The sequence below is a fragment of the Solea solea genome, chromosome 1 (assembly GCF_958295425.1).
Source record: "Solea solea chromosome 1, fSolSol10.1, whole genome shotgun sequence".
NCBI classification, from domain to species: Eukaryota; Metazoa; Chordata; class Actinopteri; order Pleuronectiformes; family Soleidae; genus Solea; species Solea solea.
The window spans coordinates 39,986,808-40,008,493 of NC_081134.1; the positions used below are offsets into that span (position 1 = coordinate 39,986,808).

General features: G+C 41.2%; 2 protein-coding genes across 2 annotated transcripts; both read right to left on the reverse strand.

The window, feature by feature from the left end:
• Positions 1–68: 68 nt before the first annotated feature.
• On the reverse strand, positions 69–3,440 carry si:dkey-73n8.3 (uncharacterized protein LOC100150965 homolog). Its single transcript, XM_058643289.1, has 7 exons — positions 3,280–3,440; positions 2,870–2,985; positions 2,421–2,576; positions 2,116–2,220; positions 1,787–1,996; positions 916–1,108; positions 69–771 (listed from the first exon to the last, which is right to left on the reverse strand). The coding sequence occupies exons 1-7, from the start codon at positions 3,291–3,293 to the stop codon at positions 669–671; spliced, it is 897 nt and encodes a 298-aa protein (XP_058499272.1). The 5' UTR covers positions 3,294–3,440; the 3' UTR covers positions 69–668.
• A 2,108-nt stretch (positions 3,441–5,548) lies between these two features.
• On the reverse strand, positions 5,549–19,390 carry tnfrsf11a (tumor necrosis factor receptor superfamily, member 11a, NFKB activator). Its single transcript, XM_058646479.1, has 10 exons — positions 19,031–19,390; positions 14,508–14,646; positions 13,750–13,875; positions 13,086–13,232; positions 12,889–12,979; positions 12,206–12,282; positions 11,882–11,989; positions 11,733–11,782; positions 10,587–11,496; positions 5,549–7,168 (listed from the first exon to the last, which is right to left on the reverse strand). Exons 1-10 carry the CDS (start codon positions 19,103–19,105, stop codon positions 6,885–6,887), a joined length of 2,007 nt encoding a protein of 668 aa, XP_058502462.1. The 5' UTR covers positions 19,106–19,390; the 3' UTR covers positions 5,549–6,884.
• Positions 19,391–21,686: the final 2,296 nt, after the last annotated feature.

Below are 21,686 nucleotides of genomic sequence, written 5' to 3' on the forward strand. Positions count from 1 at the left end.
ATCATGTAAAATATCATCACATATCTTGCAATATCATGATGGAATGACGTGACATAATTTTAAGTTTAAATCGATGACCCTGTCTGAACAGGTGTGTTTTTCCCCACACAGTTGGACTTTTCTTCACATGAGCGCCCCCTACTGACCAGGTTTGAAGCTCACGTGGCCCCCAGGTCATTTGACTTTGAGACCCCTGATTTACAGCATGTGCCGTAAGAGAAGGACCTAATGTATATTAGATACAGCATTAATCACTATTATTGAGCTTAAAAATAATCATAATAAAGCTTTTGTCATGAAAATCGTGCAACAGTGCTTCTTGGCCGCCTCCTGATATTCCAAAATCAGAGTGGACCAGGCTGCTTATTCCTAATTTCACGAATTAGCTGTCCACAACAAAGTAAATACTTGTTGTATGTTACATTGATTATGCGCAACAAAGCAATAAAAAAAACTAAAACATTTATCAATTTGGATTGTAAGCCATATTTCTTTTAATTACGTGCAGCTCCAATCAACTTGCATAGTTTTCTCACCAGTTAGACTTCTCTCATCCCACTTAAAGCTTTCACTGTCACTCTTTTGCTATATGAGCTCATGAATATTGTTTTTTGTAGTACATGGGAGAGCACAGCATATTATTATACTCTAAGTATTTAAGCTATAATTTATTTCCAGCAGATGCCAAGCATGTGGCAGCTCACAGCCCATAACTTCAGAGCAATGCCATCATCCTGACCTGCTCTGCACGCCTCTGTGCTGGCACAGTCCCTGGAAGGCAAAAAAAGGAAAAGAAAATTGGAATTCTCTGTGATTAACGCTGGTCTGCGTGGGTTTAACTTGACACTGAATGACTGAAATGATTCTGACTGAAGTGGAATGACCTAGTCTGGTTTTAACTGTGTTCACACTGACTTGTAATGTCCTCCAGTGAGCAGCTGGCTTTCGGGGGTGATGACGCAGTAGACGGTGGTGTAGGCTCCCTCTGCTGGGGTCTTCAGCAGCCAACTGAACCTCTTCAACACGTCCACAAGAGGGCGCCGTATGTGCCTGGTCAAATTAGTGTTGACCACACCGGGGTCCACAGAGTAAGTCGTCACACCGAAGACTGGAGGGAAAAGTTTGGATTAAGAAACAGGACAGAAGTTCTTATTGGACAAATGTATCATGATTATTGTTTTGATCACATGGTATTTGTGTACATATGTATATATATATATAAATCATATAATATTACATATGAGTTGGTATATATTCAATACATTTTAGTTTGAATTATTATTTAAATTATTATTATTACCCATTTCAAATGTACTATTTTTCATTCCAAAAGCTAAAATTATTATTTTTTGATTAAGACGTCAAATTGTAGTCATTTACTTTCATTCCTGAACAGAAAAAAATTGTTTTAGTGGTTGAATGTTATGCTTTAATTTCATAATATAAATTTCTGACTTCAAATTTGGGTATAAAAACGTGAATTCAGTGTGTTTTTAATAAATGACAATAATGTTTTTAGTTTGAAACTAGTTTTTGAAATATTTGACAGGTGGTCTCATAAATGTGTTCAGCACTGTATATATATATATATATGATTTAATAATCAAATGACGAATAAGAAAAGTGTGGTAAGGTGATAGTAAGTTCTTTAAGATGACTGCATTTTATACAAATATGATTCTCTGTGCTCCGTTTGTCTGATTATCTGATTTTTAATGCGCAGAAAGAGACAAGAAGACAAACATTGTCCACGACACAGTTCTCTCTCTGTGCTTCTGCTCCTCACCTTCTATCCTCTTGGCCAACTCTCTGGTGAAAAGGACAGAGGCCAGCTGGCTCTGTGCATAGGCCCTGACCGGGTGATAGTCCTTTCCACCACTCAGGTCATCAAAGTGGATCCTGCCCATGGCGTGAGCTCCCGATGCCACAGTGATAACTCGGGAGGGGGCCGAGTGCTTCAGCAAATCCAGTAACAGGAAAGTGAGGAAGAAGTGACCTTCAGAAGGAGACAAGCACAAAACAAAGCACTTGATCCTTCATTCATTTGACGAATGATAAAGCTTGATTTTTAGGGTGAAATTAATTGTACAGCCCGACATGTATTTCAGCTCTCACCCAAGTGATTTACTCCAAACTGCATTTCATATCCGTCCACTGTCAAGTTGTGAGGGCAAATAGCCACACCAGCATTGTTGATCAGGTAGTGAAGAGCCTTTTCAGCTGGAAAACAACAACATCTGTCAGAGGGGTGCATGTAATTTTATGTAAAATGAATAATAAACCTAGGACGCCCAGGGTTACAGGTTAGGGTCAGGGTAAGGATTAGACCCCTAGTAATTATGGTTAAGGTTAGGGTAATGGGCTATAGGGAATGAACGTGTGTGTGTGTGTGTGTGTGTGTGTGCGTGCATGTCACCCACTGTCATAGACATTCTCGACAAACTGGCAGATTGACTTGGTGTCGGCCAGATCCAGGTGCCGTGTGACGACCTTTGCGCCCTCCACCTCTCTTATAATGTCCCGAGCAGCTTGTTCTCCTTTGGCCATGTCTCTGCATGCCAAAATCACCCGGGCACCTGAACAGAGACCAGCACATTATATTAATGTGAGCGTGCTTACATGTACGTACACGCACAGTGAAATCAGATCGAGACGACGCTGAGCTCACCTTTTAAAACGTGTATATTTGTCTAAGCTTTAATCTGTCAGCACATGCAGTCTTGTGTGTTTGATTAAAACCATTTGCCTGAATTTATGTGGATTAACGACTTTAGCAGTTATTATGTTATCTGCACATATATCATACTGGGGTGGGAAAAAAACAGTTTCACAATTCATTGCTCATTATAGTGTCTTTATAAGTGCTTGCCTCTGCTGGCCAGGTCTTTAGCCGTCTCTTTTCCAATGCCAGAGTTTGCCCCCGTGACTATGGCTGTCTTTCCCTCCAGAGACACGTCTGAGGACCACTTGGGGGTTAACAGAGACCTGAAGAATGAAGTTTGAACATATATGAATATATAAACAAATCTGACTTTATAGGAAAAGTGAATACAAAAACTATTTATGGGAATTTTTGATTGACCTTCCAATAATAATAGGCAAAACAGTGAATGTCACACATTTCAGTCCTCATATAAGGTTAAAGGTCACAGCAATGCCGACTAAACTGAAACGCCAAACTGCACATTGTATTTGTTCTTAAATCAGGTATTAAGAAGAAGTATTAACGTTGTTAAGAGATACAGATAGAGAGATACTGGTGAGTAAGGGTTGTCGTACCTGATTGCTTGCATTTCTGCAGTCGGTGACTTAAAACTCTGTATTTCGTCAATGTTGCATCAAGACTCCCGTCCAGAGAAATGAAACGCAGAACAAAAAATAAGAGAGAGGGAGAGGGGAGACAGAGAAGGACAGTCTTATTTTCTGTGAAATGTATTTTAGTGAAGTGGAAATTCATAATTGCATACAAATCGTCCTCTGTTGCAAGGGTTTGGTTCGACAAATCGATTAAGACAAAATTGCATTGCGGTTCTCGCAGAGCGAGCACATGACATGTGATGCAGTCTTTCGATAACCGAAGGGAAATTTTGTGCATTTTGTACAGTTTGATAAAGCCTATGATTGTATCTGAAGTGTTTTTAATCAGACTGGAAGCTCGAGTTTCACAAGCAAAAATCATCACCAAACTATATTATAATATTAGTGATAACAGACACAGATAATATTTTTTTTAGCAGGCGTGTTCCTCTGTTCAGCGGATTCTGCAGCTGAAGTTTGAAACCTGGTCGCACAGGTGAGGCGACTGTAATTTCAGCATTTAACCACCGTGGATTTCCTGGTGCTTTCCACAGGAAGGTCTCACTTATTACCGACTGAATGCATGAGGATGTTATTTTAATTACTAGTTTAGTGTCACTTGACTGTGTGTGATTCTTCACATGAAAGGTGAACCTGGTCATTGAACATTCATTACATACCTCTCTTATTTTATTATCTTTTGTTTTTTGTTGCTTTGTTTCACATATCTGTGGCGTTAATGAGTTGCAAGTTTCTGTTATTATAAAGTTTTAATAAAACTGCAGGTTTTTTTTGGAGGGGGTGGGACAGCAGACTTTAAAAGCCTTTTTAGTTAGGCTTTATTTTTACTTTGTTTTAGTTTATTATTTTCTGCTGCTTTACTATTAGGGTTTTTTAATCTAGAAATCTACCTCTGTGACTTCCACAGCTCCTTTTATGGAGATGACTGATTCTGTCTTATGTCATAGATGAACATACTGGTGATTGTGAATGTGTGTATGAATCGTATAAACCTAAGGGCGTGAGGACATTTTAGTAAAGTGTGGACATTTTAGGGTCTGGTCCTCACGTTCCTTAAAAGGGCTTTTAGAGGGTTAAGACCAGGTCTTAGGGTTAGGGTTAGAATTGAGTTTGGGTTGGGGTGAGGGTCAGGCATTTAGTTGGGATGGCTAAGGTCGAGGTAAGAGGCTCGGGAATGCATTATGTCTATGAGTGTCCTCACTACGAATGCTGTTATTCCTTATGTTGTGGGGACCTAAATTTGTTTACACAGTCGCATTATGGGGACTTGTTTTCCTTATGGGGACAAAAAAAAGTCCCCATCACATAAATGACTGAATACGAAGGTTTCATGTGTGTAAATAAATATAGTCGTAAAGACTGGTTGATTTAGGTCTGGTAAATAAAAATGTTACAACAGATTATTTTGATGCACGTATGTAATTATAATAATTATACGTTACATACAAGCATCATATACATCCACTTAACTTTGAGATTTGTCATTATTGGTGCGCTAACTGGCAGTTACCAGTAGGGGGTGGACTGTAGCAACAAGCAGTGGAACACAACCCCCCCCCCCCACACACACACACACTCACACAGTCAATGGCTTACCATAACCTTCACCTAACCACAATTAAAATCTTAGCCCTCATTAGGACCAGGTTTTAGGACTAGTGGTCCTGACGAGGTCACTTTTTTAGGCCAGAAAAAGCTTAAAAATATAACAAACACACACATGGAAAGTTGGAAAAGCAAGAACTCAAATCATTTAAAGCAACAGTCAAGTTGTGCGTTTGCCGTCCAGCCAAATCTCATGTAAACCATGTGAAAGTTAGTCATTACTTCCTGTTTTCACAACCTAAGAGAAGATGCACACACACACACACACATATATATATAAACACACTCCTGCTGACCCAAACCAGGTCTAAATGAGTGCTGCCAGCTCCTCTCATGTGGTCTCTCTGTGACGCTAGTTGGTCTGATGGCTAGATTAGTTTCTCCTCACAGCTGCTCAACATCGCCAAGCCCCGATGAAAGGCCGCCTGCCTTCCTCCCCGTCTGTCAGCGCGGGGACAAAGACAAAGAGGCTTCGCCACATGTGTAATTAGCATTTGCTTCACAAAGATTATAGATCAACTCGGGGAGATAAATGACTCATTGGTTGTAATTTGTCGAACCCCAGAATAGGAAAGTTGAGAGAGAGAAGCCACAGAGAGCGGGATGGCAGCCATCCCGGAAAGGATTAGATGCAAAACACATTTTAATTTCAATCAAAAAAATATTCTTTCAGTCATTCATTGCAACACGTCTGATTGATATGTACATAATTACTGTAAGGATGCATACATCAAATGAGCTCGGAATCAAACGGTCCCTTTCCTAGAAAAGGAGGCTCTAACTAACACATCCACAAATCGAATGAGAGGAAGCACAAAGGGAATATTCATTCTTATTTCACAAAATATATCATGCTGGTTTTTCTTTTGAAGTGTACATAAGCGTCGATCACATTCAAATCTGACATATCACATAAACAATCTACTTTAAGGAAACTGGCTGCTGAAATTGTATTTTTTTTTCTTCATCAAGGCTTGCACAGGAAAACATAATGAAACAAAACAAACCAGTAATAAAATAGCTTATCAAATGCACAGCATTTTTCTGAAGACACAAACTGCACCTGAGGTGCAATAATAAGATGAGAGTACAAAAAAAACAGGATAAACAAGCGTTGTACCAGAATTGGATGTGTCTCTGTACTACTGACTGTAAAATAGCTTTTATTAGATCCTGCAAACATAAAAAAATAGGGAAAAATCACTCCCTTTTTAAAAAAAAAACAAAAAAAAAAACCTTTAATCTGATTCTGCCAGATTATAATTTAGCCATTAAATTAAATTAAACTTCTCCCTTAAAATATTTACTTTCATGGCAGTCTAATATTCTACGTGGTGGATATTGAGTTAGGTAGGGAAACTATCCAAACTCTTCAAAGGTCAATTTCACACTGGTTAGTCACTGGAGTCAGACGACTGCAGTGCAGGCTATTTAATATTAAAAAGGTGGGAAATAGTAAATGTACCAAGTCTTTTGTGTCAAGGCCCACCTACAGTTTCCACACAGGCATAAAAACAGGATGTTCTTCCAGTCAGAACTCTAATTTCACATCCAATTCCCAACAAAATTTCCCATCACCGTCTGGAATGAAGGGAGTTTCCATTTGAAAAAGGCCTGCAGCTTTCTGATGAAAAGTGAAAAAAGGCCTGGTAGAGATGCCCAAGGTGATTTTTAGTGACTGAAGTCTGGAGTGGGACGAATTATTGAAGATTACAATTTAATAAAATGACATGGACATGGATTTATATTTTCACATTAGGGTTAAAAATCCTCCTTGGTCAGCAGACTGATCAGATTTATCAGATTTTATTCAAATCAACCGCAATCTTCCTTCTTAGTCATTAAAAGCTGGTGTGTTTGGACAAATTGTGTTTTGAAAAACAAGTTTTCTGGTTTTATTGGGAGCTACAATATATATACATATATACTTATATATAAAAAATACAGCCACAGGTCACTCTTCACTTCCCCATCGGCCGCTCCTCCATCATCTCATGGACCGGCAGAGTCTCATCTTGTACTGTGGTGTGGGACGTGGAATCCCCTCGTGACCTCGGGTTGCCCCGGAAAACCGGAGCGGCCTCACTGGCCTCTTCCTGGACTGGGCTTCCGAAGGCATCGTCTGGCCCCGTTCCTTCGCTGCCTACGGACGTCTGGCTGACGTAGACGACAATGACATCGCCGCTGAAGTTCATCACCTGACCGCTGGAGATGAAGGTGGTGTTGTGGTTCCCCAGCACCTGACCTAATCAGGAAAAAGAGATTAAAAAAACAACTTATTATGCTGCTATTTACCTGTTTTTATTAGTAGTAAGTGTTGTTGAGTGACTGTTCTATTATACTGGAAGGTGAAAACTAACTAAATGTAAATATTCAAGGGTGAGGAATTTAATTTAGGGATAATACTTACATTTATGTACATTTCCCATGAATTTCGTTGAACACAAATTACCACACTTCCTGCTTCTAATGTGCATCAGTGACAAAAACGGGTATGAATCAACATCCCCACTTCCCTCTCTGGTATAGAAAATAGCACCCTTTTGGGGAAATGTGTAGAAATATGAACGTATATATATATATATAGTGTCGTCTTTAAATTCTCCTGTGACACACTGAACTTCATGACATTTATGAAAGAGGCGGACTAAGTCTTAGCTAACCTCGCATGACAAATGGATCGTGGGTGTGATGACCACGCACGCTGACCACAGTGTCGTAGACATATGCCATATCATACCCTTGTTGCCATATTTGTTCCAGAATGTCCAGAACATTTTAGTATGAGAAAGCTCAAGACAAACAAAAGGTTTAGTGTTTTACAGACATGGCTGAGAACTCGCTGTTCAACTTTTTATAACCTTTACTTCATCCAACTAAACGTTGCTCTAAGTGAATCATCTGCACAATCTCCTCATGTCCATGTATGGGTCACATATGAATACGAGCCAGTCAGGTAAATTAAGAAATAAACTGTCCCTTTTTTTATTGTTTTGCAAGCCACCTTTCATCACATTAAGCCTCTGGTTCCTATTTTATCCAGTCGCCTGTCTGACTTTCCAGCAGACAAAATAAGCCGACCCTCCGTGACTCACGGCTCATGTTTCATTTATTCACACATACACACATACACACACAATTGCAGTCAATTCAAGCAAACAGGCTTCATTTGGACACACAAAGACAGACAAACTCACAGAGAGAGTGTGTGTGTGTGTGTGTGTGTGTGTGTGTGTGTGTCTGTGCTCCCCATTTGAGAGCCTTTCCCGGAAAAGCAGTCTGAGAGGTCCAGCTTCAAACTATGACATTTCACCACAACTCTGAAAACAAAGCGCGATGGAATCTGCTGGGGTTCTTCTGTTTATCCTTTTTTTTTCTTCTTAATACCAGGCTGATTTTTCTGGATGCCCAACAACTCAGACAGCGGTAAATGTGAACTCCAGTAGAACCCCCTCGCCTGATGAATCTCCAAGTGAACCAAATTTGGAACCAGTTTTGCCTAAAAAACATCTCGAGTTACTTTGTCTGGTCAGCTGCCAGTGTAATTCCTAGACTTAAAGGATGAATCTGGGTCATTAACATTGCTGATGAGCCTTTAAGCAAACACATAAAACGTCCATAACTTCTATGTTGGAGCCGCTAAACGACCAACAGATGACATTTATATTGCAAACCGGTCAGCCTCTACTGTATGTGTGAGACTTTCAGATGGACAGGTGAAGTTTCTGACCTCATAACCTTTAAATAGCACGAGCGGGAAGCCTCTTTAATCAGCTGCCATTACTGCATGATGGGAAATGGTGTTCAAAACATGTAATTAAAGCGCTCCGTTGTCAGTAACAGTCGTTGAAAATAGTCTTCACAAAGTCTCTGAGTGTGTATGCGTGTGTGTGTGTTGAAAGTATTACTCAAGTTGCACACATCTTGCTTCAATTTAAGCTGTGGTCACTTTGCACAACCCTATGGAACTCTGGGTAAACAGGAGCTCTGTGCTGTGAATGCCATCGTTCCCTGACGCTCACACACACACACACACACACACACGCTTAACACTGCATGTTATAGTACGTGTGGTTCTCGTGGCTCACGAGCTCATCAAACATACAAATGCATATTTTTATTCTTGCTGCCTGTGTGTGTGTGTGTGTGTGTGTGTGTGTGGTCTCAACTCTTGATACTGGTTTTAATAAAACATATTCTTCAAAGAAAACGAATCACACAGGCTTCGTATTCTTCTGCTGAAAGTGATCCTTTGTTATGAGTTGTGTTCGGCATGCTCACCTAATGATACCCCCAGTTCGAGTGAACCACTTTCCCCCCGATCACACTGTCCTAATAATACTGCTCTTATAATTCACCGTAACCACTCAGTGGCCAGCGCATAAATATGTTTGCCACAGATTTTTAAAGGCCGCTGTGAGAACAATACAAGTTCATAATTGTGACTGTAAAACTTTCCATAGAAACCGACATGAGTTTCAGTTGAATGTTGTTCTTGGTGGCTCGTCCCTCCCACTTTGGGGGAAAGGGAACACTCAAATCATGCATGTGTATGACCCTGTGGCAACAGAGCGACGACTGCCTACACAAACCCACAACGCACCAAAGAGTCCACCTGGCAAACACAACTGTGGTCCCAACGAGCCATTATCCCCATCACGCACAACCACCGCGCGTTCAGTTTACACCGAGATTACTGAGCGGCTATAGCATTCTGGGATTATACTCGCATATAGATGAAATCCTGTTATTACTTCTGGTTTTATACATATTTTGATTCAGTACTTTTAAAATGATTATCTGATAATTATGGGATCTGACTTTTTAACCCCACAATATCAAGTACCATGCTGTCTTTATGAGATTCATCCATTCATCAACCGCATTATCCTTCACACAAGGGTTTTTTCCGGGGGGGGCAACAATCACCACACCTACGATCAATTAAGAGCGTCTAATTTGCCTCATCCCCAAATCTGCATGTTTTTGGACTGTGGGAGGAAACCAGAGATGATTTTGTGATAGTAAGACAAATTTATAACACACTGAGGTAAAAGCAAAATGTGAAAAAATAGTAAGAAATGTGATTTCTTTAAAAACATTTCCTTCCTTTCTTCCTTCGCTCCTTTAAATCTCTAACTTTGTCTTAGTCTGTAAACTTCTTGAAGTTAGAATGGCTCAATACCACTTTCTTTGTATCAGATACAGCTGTATGACAGGCCTATAAAAAAAAAAACAGAATCTGAGGTAGTAGCAGTTACGTTTTTCACTTTGAAATAAAAAATACTTTACTCATTATGTCCCTTTGTTCAACTTAAAGTGCATAAAGACAAAAAGGTGCACTGTAGTAGCCGTCACGGTCGTTTTTCTTTAAAAATTTAAAATAAATGATGTTTGTCATATTTAACGCAGGTGCAACTCAAAGGTTAGCAACAGCATTAGTTTCTCTAAATTTAGATAAATATTTGGACGCACGAGCCGGCCAGTGCTACTGTAGGAATTTATGTCGGAATATTTGAGGGACAGTGAAAAGTTAACAACTTACCTGTTAATAAGACATTTGTGTTTAGGGAAGCATTTACATCATATTTAGGGTTAACAGATTTCTTTGCAGATATCCAATCCATTCATTTTGGTCAGCTCATTCTTATTTTTGAACCTACCTGAGGTAAGCGTTGGTTCATCCAGCTGACTATGGAGGCTCTCGGGTGAACAGTCAAGTTCTGAATCCCCAGAAGAAAGCTTGTTTCCACTACTGTCCTCCCAGCAAAGTCCCTGGCCTCGCTCTGGTCCAGAGGCCTCAGGTGGCTTGTCCAGGTAGAGATCTCCAACAGACGAGGAGGAGGTGGTCATCAAGGGACTGACCGAGGACATCACAGACGTTGTACTAGTCTCTGTTGAGTTTGTGCTCGTCAGTATGTATAATTCCTCCTGTTTTACAAGCGACCTGTCAATCACGTGAGGTTTGAACTCCGGTGGCACCAGAGCCTGGGACAGAGGCAGGCAGAGTTCGGGAAGTGGACTGGATGGAGGGACTCCAGATGAGGTGTGGACGAGTGGAGGAGAAAGAGAGACAAAAGATGCAGCGACTGTTTCACTCTTGCACAAAACTATCTTCTGTTTAGGTCCATCACTCTCACTCTTCTCTCCATCTCCTTCCCGCTCTCCATCCAGACCTCTACATGAGCAGTTTGCTAGAGTCCCAGGACTGACCGCCTGGCTGCAGTCCTCATTCTCCCCGACCTCCAGAGGCTCACGAATGGAAATCACACACACGCAGGAACCTACGATAAGAGGAGACACACTCACAACCTCCTCCTCCTCTTCTTCCGACACCTCTTCTGGTTCTCCAGAGCCTTCGCTCTGATCCTCTGTCACCGCCTCCCTCATATTTGCTTCTGTCTCCGTCCTATCTGCTGTAAACGGCAGCGAGACCTTGACTTCAGGTACAGATGTGAGGAACGTGCACGGTGGGTCGTCTGTTGGGTTGTGAGGTGCTTGGCAGATGAGCTTGGTCGTCTCACACGGTGCACACTTGGGGCCTCCGCTGTTGTAAAGAGGGGCCAAGGTCTCCTAGAAGGAAAGAAGAATTGTCACTTTCTGCATACATTTGAAAAATTCCCCAAATCCTATGTTCACAAGTAAGTTGTTTTTTTATAGTTTCACAGATAGAACATGTGGCTGAGTTGATGGCAGGTGAAAACACTCTTGTTCTCATTTATTGTAAAGGTAACCCATCATTTCTTCCACTATTTTAAGTGGCATCAACATTTTCCAAGGTCCTAAAATTGATTTAATTGAAGCATTACCTGCTGTATTCTTGTCCTCTTCAGATTCTGAACACACGATCGCAGATTCACTAAACAAAGAGGCAACACATTGCACATCACAATACTACAAGAAAAAAAAACATCAGTCGTTTGGAGAACTTTGAGAGTGACACAGGGCTGTAACTCACCAGAGAGTAATTTCAGTTTGTCCTTGTAGCAGAAGAGGAGCAGGATGAGGAGACACAGAACAGTGATGACTGACAGAACCGAAACTATGACCCACGAGGAAGCTGAGCCTGTGAGAAAGACAACTTCAGAGCTCTCGTTTCTACATTTACTGTCAGTTGACTGCCCAGTAGAACCATGCAATCATGACACGTCCGTTTGTTTTTTCTTGTTTTTTCTTTTTAAAAAACGTGGAGTAGCAGGACTAGTTCATTTGATTGCTTTGATTGATTTCTGCAGATGTGAAACTTTGCTTGAAACTGTGGCACGTGTTTTACGTTACTCACCAGACACATGTGGTCCACACACTGCATCAGCCTGAGCGCTGCCTGGATGAGTCTCAGTCCTGCCCTCAGACTTACAGCTGGAAGAGCAGGGAAAACAATCGGATTAAATAGGAAAACCTACATGGGGAAATGTGTTATTGATTCAGATTGTTTTATTCTTTTATTCCCCCCCAAACACAGTGCATCACCAAGCTTCCAACCTCCCACTCGAGATAGATTTGTCTTCGTCTGTCTGTCTGTCTGTCTGTCTGTCTATCATCATCATCATCATCGTTGTCAACAGATCTGGACAGCGGTGGAAGCTGGTGTGTGGCTTGTGGTCTGCGTGTTTGTGTGTACTGATTTTTTGTGACTTATTTAAGGAACTTTTCTGGTAAGACACACTGACTTTTTCAGGTCCAGAGAGCCTCATGGGGACCAAAGCCTGGTCCTAATAAGGCAGGACCCCAATTCTGAGGCTCCGGTGACACATTTTGAATGTAATATACATGTCAACTATTGCAAAGGGGCACGAAATCAAACAGCACTCTGTGGTTCTTTATCATTAATCCACTGCAATGAAATATTCTCCCTGGCTGCATATGTAGGAACACAGTGCTGTGTCTGATTTGTGGCATTGTTGTGGTTGTCCTCACTATAAATGCTGCACAGAAATGTGTGTGTGTGTGTGTGTCCACGCTTACCTCGTCCATGGTCTGCATTGTTCGCCGTTGTTGTCGGCAGAGAAAAAGCCTTTCTTGCACGCAACACAGATCTTCCTTCCATTGGTGGACTCTGAAACAAACGGCAAATACATACATATCACAGTATGTATTAGTACATTGTGTACGTTAAGTCACTGTGTGGCACTGTGGACGTGACTTGTGATTGTGTGTCTCACCAGGATCGACCTCGAGTCCGTACCCAGCACTGCAGGTGGGTATCCTCTCACAGAACTCACAGTTGATGGGGTAGCATTGCAGGTGAGGGAGGCAGCGACACGGTTCCTCTGCAATTGGATTCTCAGGCCGCTCCATGAATCCTTTAACTAGGAGTCAAAGCGAGTGGGAGAGTGTTTTAGAGCAAAGTTAGGTCCAAAACCATTTCAGTGCTGTGTCTAAAACTGCACTGCATAAACTGAATCTGTGCTTTCTGCTTCTGTTTAGTTTGGAACTGTAGTTTTGAGATAAACAACTCCAAAGAAATTACAGATAATTCGTTTTTTTATTCCAGTTTTAGTTTCCCTCACAGAGATGTTATTCTTTTCCTTGGCCAAGATAAAAGTATATATATATATATATATATATATATATGTATATATATATATATTCATGCATTCTAACTGATGCGATTTACGTTTCACATGTCCAGCCCATGTGACACTTTCCTGGATAATTATTTTTTATCAATTCTAACATCAACAATTACAGACTGGAACATTCTCTGTGGTGATCAGAGAAAATCTCGTTAAAGTCGACTCTCAAATTTCACTACGACAATAAATACTTAAGGCCGCTTTCATGGTTATTTTTTAAACCCACAAAGAAGAAGACGTCGGTACTGACTTTGGTCGCAGAACTTCTGCTGAAGACAGCGATCGTCTTCAGTCAAGCCGGGTTGGTATTCGCCACGATTACATTTAATACATTTCGTCTGGTGGAAATCAGTGCAGTGGGTGAGCACACGTAAGCCTGAGAGGAAAAATGGAGCGAAAGAGACGTTAGGGAGGGAAAATACAGATGATTGCATCAACAAGAAAAACTCTGTTAAACTCTGTTTGAAGCTGTTTTTCCCTTTTAGACTAGATTAGTGGGTATGTGATGTATCAATGGAAATGTGTGTCTGTAAGACAAGAAGTAGAAGTGCCATTTATTCAATGATTGGCATCAGCCAGCTATAATTTCATTAAACGTGCTTATTTCTTTCTCAGAAACCGAGTTTTTTTCCATATAAATGTTTTTGATCAGCTGTTTTAAGTGTTTAACATTCAAGTTATACATGATTTCTATTTAAAATAGAAAAGTTCACCGCGGTGCAGACAGATGTGACAAATGGGGACACAGACTAATAAGTGGTATAATTTGTTAATCAACAAATGTTTATGCAATGTTCTGCATCATGTGTAATGCTCTGATTTCTAAATAGAGTGTGTCTGTGTGTGTGTGTGTGTGTTTGTGTACGTTATCTCTTTCTACACTTGTGTCGTCAATATCCGGTTCAAAACATCATTGTTAAGACTTTCAGTTTTCAGGGTTTTGAGGTTCAGGTTGGTATTTGAGTGAAGTTTAGGTCAGGGTTAGTGTAGTTAGTGTAGTATTCTTACCTGGCCCACACTTCTTGCAGCACCTGGAGTCTTTAATGTAATGACTTTCATCACACTTGACGGGTTTGGAGATCACATCAGTATTGCTGATCCTCTGATGGTCGCGGGGGGAGCGGGAGCCAGGCTTTGAGGTCACATCCTTAAAAAAAAACAAACATGTAAAATATTAAAAATAGGCTTTCTGTTGTTTTGTAAGTTTAGCTTTTAATATGACAGTGTGTTCTTTCTGCAAACAGTTGGATTTTACTGAACCATTATTTTCCCTTGATAAACGCCACGCTTCACTGCGTCTCCCCTCTTCACTCTTTATTCACATGAGATATTTTGAGATGTCAGTGAGTAATGAGAGGAAGAGGACGATGGTTAGAACATTTCCAAGACACAACCAGGAATTCTTTCCACAATGTCAGAAGCACTTGACCGCAGCAGCGTTCAGCCTCCAAACCAACAAACTGAAACCCTATAACACCCAGACTCACAAAGAGAACCAAACGGAATTAAATGCAATCATCTCTAATTGGACTTGAATTAATAAACAATGAACTGCAGATGCTTTCCCGCTCCACATTAGTGAGAAATTAAAATGTAATTCATATAATTATCAGCTTAGTCAACTGGCCCATTACATAAATACAACAAAGAGAATGAAATGTGGGATTTAAAAAGGATCTCATGGGTGTGACACTTCTGAAAAATCAGTCGTCCTGCTTTATTTTTACAATAAATAAAGCAATAAAGTCTTTTTCGCCATGATTCATCAGTGAAATCCACAGCATTAGCACGGAGCACCAGAGTTCTTGTTGCAGTGAAACATCTGGGAACTCTAGTAAAAAAGAAAAAAGTCCACAAAGGTAAAACCAAGCACACATACACAGTGTACCCACCCACCAGCCGCCCTCACCACACTGCTGAATTAGAGAATCTGGCTGTTGTGACAGAAACGATGCCAAAGCCACAGTGTCTATATAAATGTAGAAAAACACAACCTATAGACCAGACTGTGCTCTGACCTTTTTCACATTCAGCACTTCTCAACGTTTATTTTTCCCAGGAAATTATACACCTTTTTTGTCCTACAGTAATTTGTACACTGAAGAAAAGTTGGTGCTGCAGCAACATTCAGCAGAAACAACTTCCTTTCTGTCATTATAGCAACTGGAACTTTCTTTCCTATGATGCATCTGTGTGTCTGTGACTTACGATGCATATAGAAATGCCCTGTTCTCCTGGTGTTGTATCATATTCATGCATTAAAAAAAAAAACAATTCAACAATCCATGGGAGCAAATCAAAAAGAGAAATATATGGATACTGTTCTATTCTAACACCCTTCTCTTGCTTTCACACAATCTGTCGAGTACGGGCGTCTGTCTGCTCGGCCTCGGGCAAAAACAGCAACAACATGAACACGAGCAAGCGTTTAATTACCTCCCACTCAGTGTCTCACACATCAGCCAGTCTTTGTTTTATAATCTTACCAGAGAAATGATGAAGCTCATGGCTCCGACCGCAGCTCTAATGAGGACCATGTGCTGCAGTAAACAGATGTGACAGAGGTAGGGAAAGGTTCCCATGCTATAATGTTCATGTCTTGGAGTGGATTAGATGGATTAGAACAGATTAGATTAGATAGATCGATGAAGACACATCTGCAGAGACATTGTTGGTCAGTCAACAAGACCGAGCCAGAGCACACACGAACCCGAAAGAATGCTGCGAGCTGTGTTTTCGCTCCGGCCACATCTAAACATTGGGTCTCAGCTAACATGGGGCAAGATGTTTTCACACACTAAACACAGGAAGAAGAAAGGAGCTGATCCACCCTATATGATTATAGGTTATCACAACGCTAAAGATAGGACGTCCACCTCAAAGTTGACACTGTACGTTAGGTTTGAATGTGTGTGAACCAAAAATTGTAAAAATAAAAATGGGGCGGGGGGGGGGGTTAAATACGGTACATTTGCATTGAATGGAAAAATACACAAGCATTGCAAGTGCTGCCCTGCCCCTGTGGTGAGGATTTTCTTATTACCCTTCCCTGTCTTTCTTTTATCTTCCTTCAAATATCCTTCACCATCCGTGTGATCCCATCAAGCAGGGGTGCGATACAGAGTGCATTCCTTCTGCCGTCAGCGCACAAGAGAATTTGCATAACGGCCACAGCAGCCACTGGCAACGAGCCTAAAGAAGCACAGTGTGACTTTTAGGCCTCTATGTTTCAGGCAGTCATGATAAGGTGCCGTAAAAAAAAAAAAAAAAAGAAGCATATTGCACAACACCCTGAATCTTTGTGTGGTGTTTACACCTGTGGTCACGTCTTTGTAAGCCATAAAATGCATCCCTTTGAAGTTCCACCTGCTCAAATACAATTACATTTTGATCTCAAATCTTATGGACTATATATACAGTATATATACAGTATATATATATATATATATATATATATATATATATATATATATATATATTTATTGCACAATTTTTACAATATGCACAAATACAACTGACTTCATAATCATAAAATAAATCCTCGGGCATTCCTGGGCAAACTCAGTCTGCGGTAATTGATACAGGGAATTTGACAGCGCTTAATAAAAAAAAGTGAGTCAAAGCAAAGGTTTAAAGACAATTATAAATTCTCCTCTTCAAACAAAGGTCTATTGTTTTCACAAGAACAAATACTTAATAAATCACTTGAACTCCAGCCCCAATCAAGTTTGGAGCTGCAGGCCTGAGGCAGTGTTGTGTTGTCGCTCAGGCCACAGTAGACATAACACGACCACTGATGGAAGTTTAAAGGTAAATATTGAAAAGGAAAGAGGTAGAGAGGGGTTGTTGATGGGTGGATGACAGAAGGATGGAAGAGTGCATGACTGGATGACGGTGAGACTTAAGTACAGGAGCCACTTAGGTATAGAATGTCTTATTATCAGATATTGACTTTTAAGCTCTGGCATCTTGAAGTAATCCTGTATTGCTCAATCAGACAGTTTGAAAAGAATTTGATCTGCTTTGGATGAAGCAGTCGAAAAACCAAAGAAATGAAGGGGAATTCATTGGGGATATGGTGAGTCAGTAATGGCAAGACCATAGTGAGAACAAACCAAAGCCAAGGGTTTGCAGTGTCACCTTCAAAACGAACACGGAATAATCCTGTGCCTCGTTTTGCACACTGACTCATTTTTCCGTGCATAATATCTGTGTTTGCTCACTCTCCTTACCACTGCTTTTAAGTGAAAAACACTTTTTTTTCCCCCTGTGCCTTTACCTCTCTGCATCACACACACACACACTGGTGAAACAGAGGGAGAAAAACAGGGAAGAATGAGGATCTGTTCCAGTCAAAGTTGTAAGCCTGGCTGACAGTAAAACACAAACACACACATTTTTGTACAGCGATCACAGCGAGTACACTCACTGAAATGCAACCTTAACCAGCACTAACTAAATGCAAAACACTAATCCTTAGACTTATCCTAATTCTAACCCTAAAACCAGGTCTTAATCCATAAAAAGGGGACAGAATGTCATCTGTTTTTTTAGTCCACACAAAGATATATATGTTCCATCTATTTGGACAAACAAAGCCTTAACCTTTACTAAACTTAATCACAGTTTTAAATGAACCAGTTCCTATGAGGTTCCGTCTCATTGAGGACTACTGTGTCAATGCCAGACGAGGTCCTAAAGAGGTAAGCAATGCAAGCACACAGACACAGATCTGGTGCCCAGCAGTCCCACCACTCCAACCACATCTTGTAAACTTCTCCACCTGGACGAAGTTAGCTGGTTGGACAAATCAACAACATGGATATCAACTTGTCATTGGACATTCACGAGGTTTTGTTTCTTTTCTCGAAATTGTGGCATTGGATCAGCTCTGACATTGAACAGTCGTGTTGTTATTTCAATTATCCATGCCTTTGAGCAATATGGCACTGACACACTCCCGCCCCAGACCAGTGCCAACTGCAGCGCAGCGAAATGTCATGCAGGCACAAAGTTGCGGTTCTATCTTGTGTGGGAAATACAGCCAGCGGCTTCATCCCTGGATCCCTGTAGCACCGTTATTGTTGCGCGCAACTCATGAGCCATTTGGCACACGCGCTGGTCCCCCCGTCTGCGCCGGGACTGTGTTTTGGTGGTGGAGGGAGAAGAGCCGGAGAGGTGGCCGCGACCCAAACCCAACAGTTTCCAGTCAATGTCCCGGCATAAAAATGCAACCATCCTCTACACTTCCCTTCATTCCACCTCAGAGCAGATGATACAAATCATCTCGTGTGTTTTTGTTTTACATTTTAACGACCATCTACTCAAGAAAAACACACCATCATGAAGTAAAACTCGCACCATTCTTTTTTTTTTTTGCTTTGCTTTGCCATATATTCTAAAAAAGTAAACAACCTAATGCAAGTTTAGGAGAATATATCTGTATGTGTTCTTTTTTAGTGTAAAACATTCTCTACTTTTGATTTCAGGGGAATAAAAACAAGTTTCAGTCGCAGAAGTGTGTGTTTTACCTGTGCGTAAAAGGTGACGAGCGCACACGTTATCCAGCCTCGGAATATCCAGCTTGTAGAAAAGGTCAGTCTCATTTCTGCTGGATGATGGTGATGATGACCAGCTCCTGCTGAGACAAACTTGACAAACTTTCTCAGGCAAGCAAATAACTGAACGCTGAGATCGGGGGGGGGGGGGGGGGGGACAGTTCTGGGCGCACTTAATCACTTCTCCTTGCGCGGAAAGTCGTGGCGGAGCCTCCACAGCGTCTCATGGGGCATTCTTGCGCCCTCATTCCCGGTTAGTTCAGCAACAGTTCCCACCTCTGCTCTGCTCTCATCTTCTTCCCTCTGCTTTCACCCACGCTTTGTGAGAGAGGGTGGATGCATGCAGCAGCTTGTAAAAGAAGAGTGAGAGACTGAGGGAGGGTGGGAACTCCTCCCACCACCTTGTCATACTTCATGTCAAGAAAAAAACAAATACTCTCAACACTTCAGGATAAGCAGTGAAGTCTATTTGTGAGTGAATGAATGAATGAATGAATGAATGAATGAATGAATGCGTGTGTGACAGTTTGTTTGTGTGATTGCTTTAAGATATTGTTGTGACATAATTGGCATTTTTCACTTGTCCTGTTGCAATTGTAACTCACTGGTGTTTTGTTTCTTTTATGTTATTGTACTTGCATGTTGGGGCTGTTTAGACACTAAATAAACTTCTCTGACTCAGAAACGCTCATGCACTATCAGTGTAGTCAGATAGTATTTTAAATGTTTGTCATGTGATCCCTGAGAGGACTGGTTTACAAACGGTGCCATGACCTCACACCACCATAGAATTCATATGTGACCTCACTCACTGGAGGCAAAGCATGTGGTCACTTTACGAAACATTTCACTTCCTACATGAGCCATTCATCCTGGAACCATGTGGGCTGGTGTGAGTGCAGTTCCTGGAGCATGACTCCTGGAATGGTGTACGTAGAAGAAAAAGAGTGACTGCAAATATAAAATAGTGCAGGTCGTCTACGCAGGTAGAGAGATGGGGGAAAACACTGCTTATTTCCCTGTAAATTTGCATCGCACACTGAACCCAGCCCACTTTGGTGAGGCAAGAAAGGGGAGGTTTGAGAAAATGGACGATTTGTTCTCTTCAAGGTGACAGTTATGCAAATATTGAATTGCATGTTTAGGCCCGGGACAGATGAAAGACGGTGTGGGTTGGCATAGGAAAGGAAAAGTGATCATGGAAAAAAAGAATGAAGCAATACTCACTTATTGTAGCAGGGGGGGCACACACACACAAACACACCAAGAATGGGGTGAGGCTTCAGAGGAGAGACCAAAACCTGGTCCTAACGAAGGAAAACCTAATTTGTGAAAAACTGGTTAAGTTTACGGCAAAGATTTGAATTGTGGTTAGGTTAAGGTCAGGGTTAACTGGTAATTAAGTTAGAGATAATGATTTGTTTAGGGCGTTCAGTTCAATGGAAGTGACTGCAGGGTACTAAAAAGAACAGCTGTGCAAACGTGTGTGTTTGTTTGAGCGACATGTTTGGAAGGAAGAATAAAAGGATGTTAGTGAAGGGTTTTTGTCCTGTACTAGGGATTTCTTGTTTGGGTATACTTCTGTTCATGTATTGTGAGAGGAAACTTGTTATGTACTTCTGATCATTTTTGTTATAAAATAAATCAATGGTGGAAAGCACACACACACACACAAACACAATTATGAAAAACATGATCTAGTTTTCAGAAAAAAAGCAGCCGATCATTGCATTAAAACAAACAATGAAAGCATACAGTAAAAAAAACATCTTAACAGCAGAGAAAATGGAGGGGGAAAAAATGAAAGCTTTGACCTGAGCCTGTCAAGGTAATGGGTTCTGTCCTCCCTCTCTTCATGTTTTTTTTCTTAAAGAAACATGCTGAGGGAAGCTGTTTTGCGGTGGGGCCCCTGTAGCTGTTGCACAGTAGCAATTAAGAGCCAGATGTGACTGTTTTAGCAATAAGAAACCTCAGCTTAACTCTGAACGCACCCAACTACATTCACACTGAGGTCTTTCCTTAAAACTAAATCAAACCAGCAGTGCAGAAAAGCCCCCGTTTAAGGCCAGCGTTAAACGTAGAAGTCACTTTGCAGGCGATTAGTGACGTATAAAGATATAGATCCACTACGGACAGACTTCATGCTGGTTTACAAGCATCAAGTGACCGGGGTCAGACTGAGCAGCTCTGTACGTTTGTGGGTTGTGTTGCTAGGCATCAATTACAACAATCCCAAGTTCATGGAGTGGGTCTATTCCAGACAGCTCATGGACGCAAAAATGCGTGCACACACACACACACAGACAAAATAAGCCACCGAATGGTTCACATTAATGTAACACACTCATTACTTGTTCCACAGAAGAAAGCAGCCACAGCCTGTTTTTGGTATTAAGAATTTGGAGGAAGCTTCAAGGGTTAGGCAGGGTCTCCCCAGAACACACTGAAAAGTGCACAGGGCAGAAAAACATGCACATGGTCCTCAGATCCACAGAGAGAGAGAGAGCAAGCAGTGGAATAAAAACATTAAAGCCCAGCCACCGTGTTCCGGTGGTTTTCAGACTGGAACTGCAGAGCTTCTGCTTGCTTTGGAAACAGATGTGATGTGTGAATCATCCGAGTCACTGAT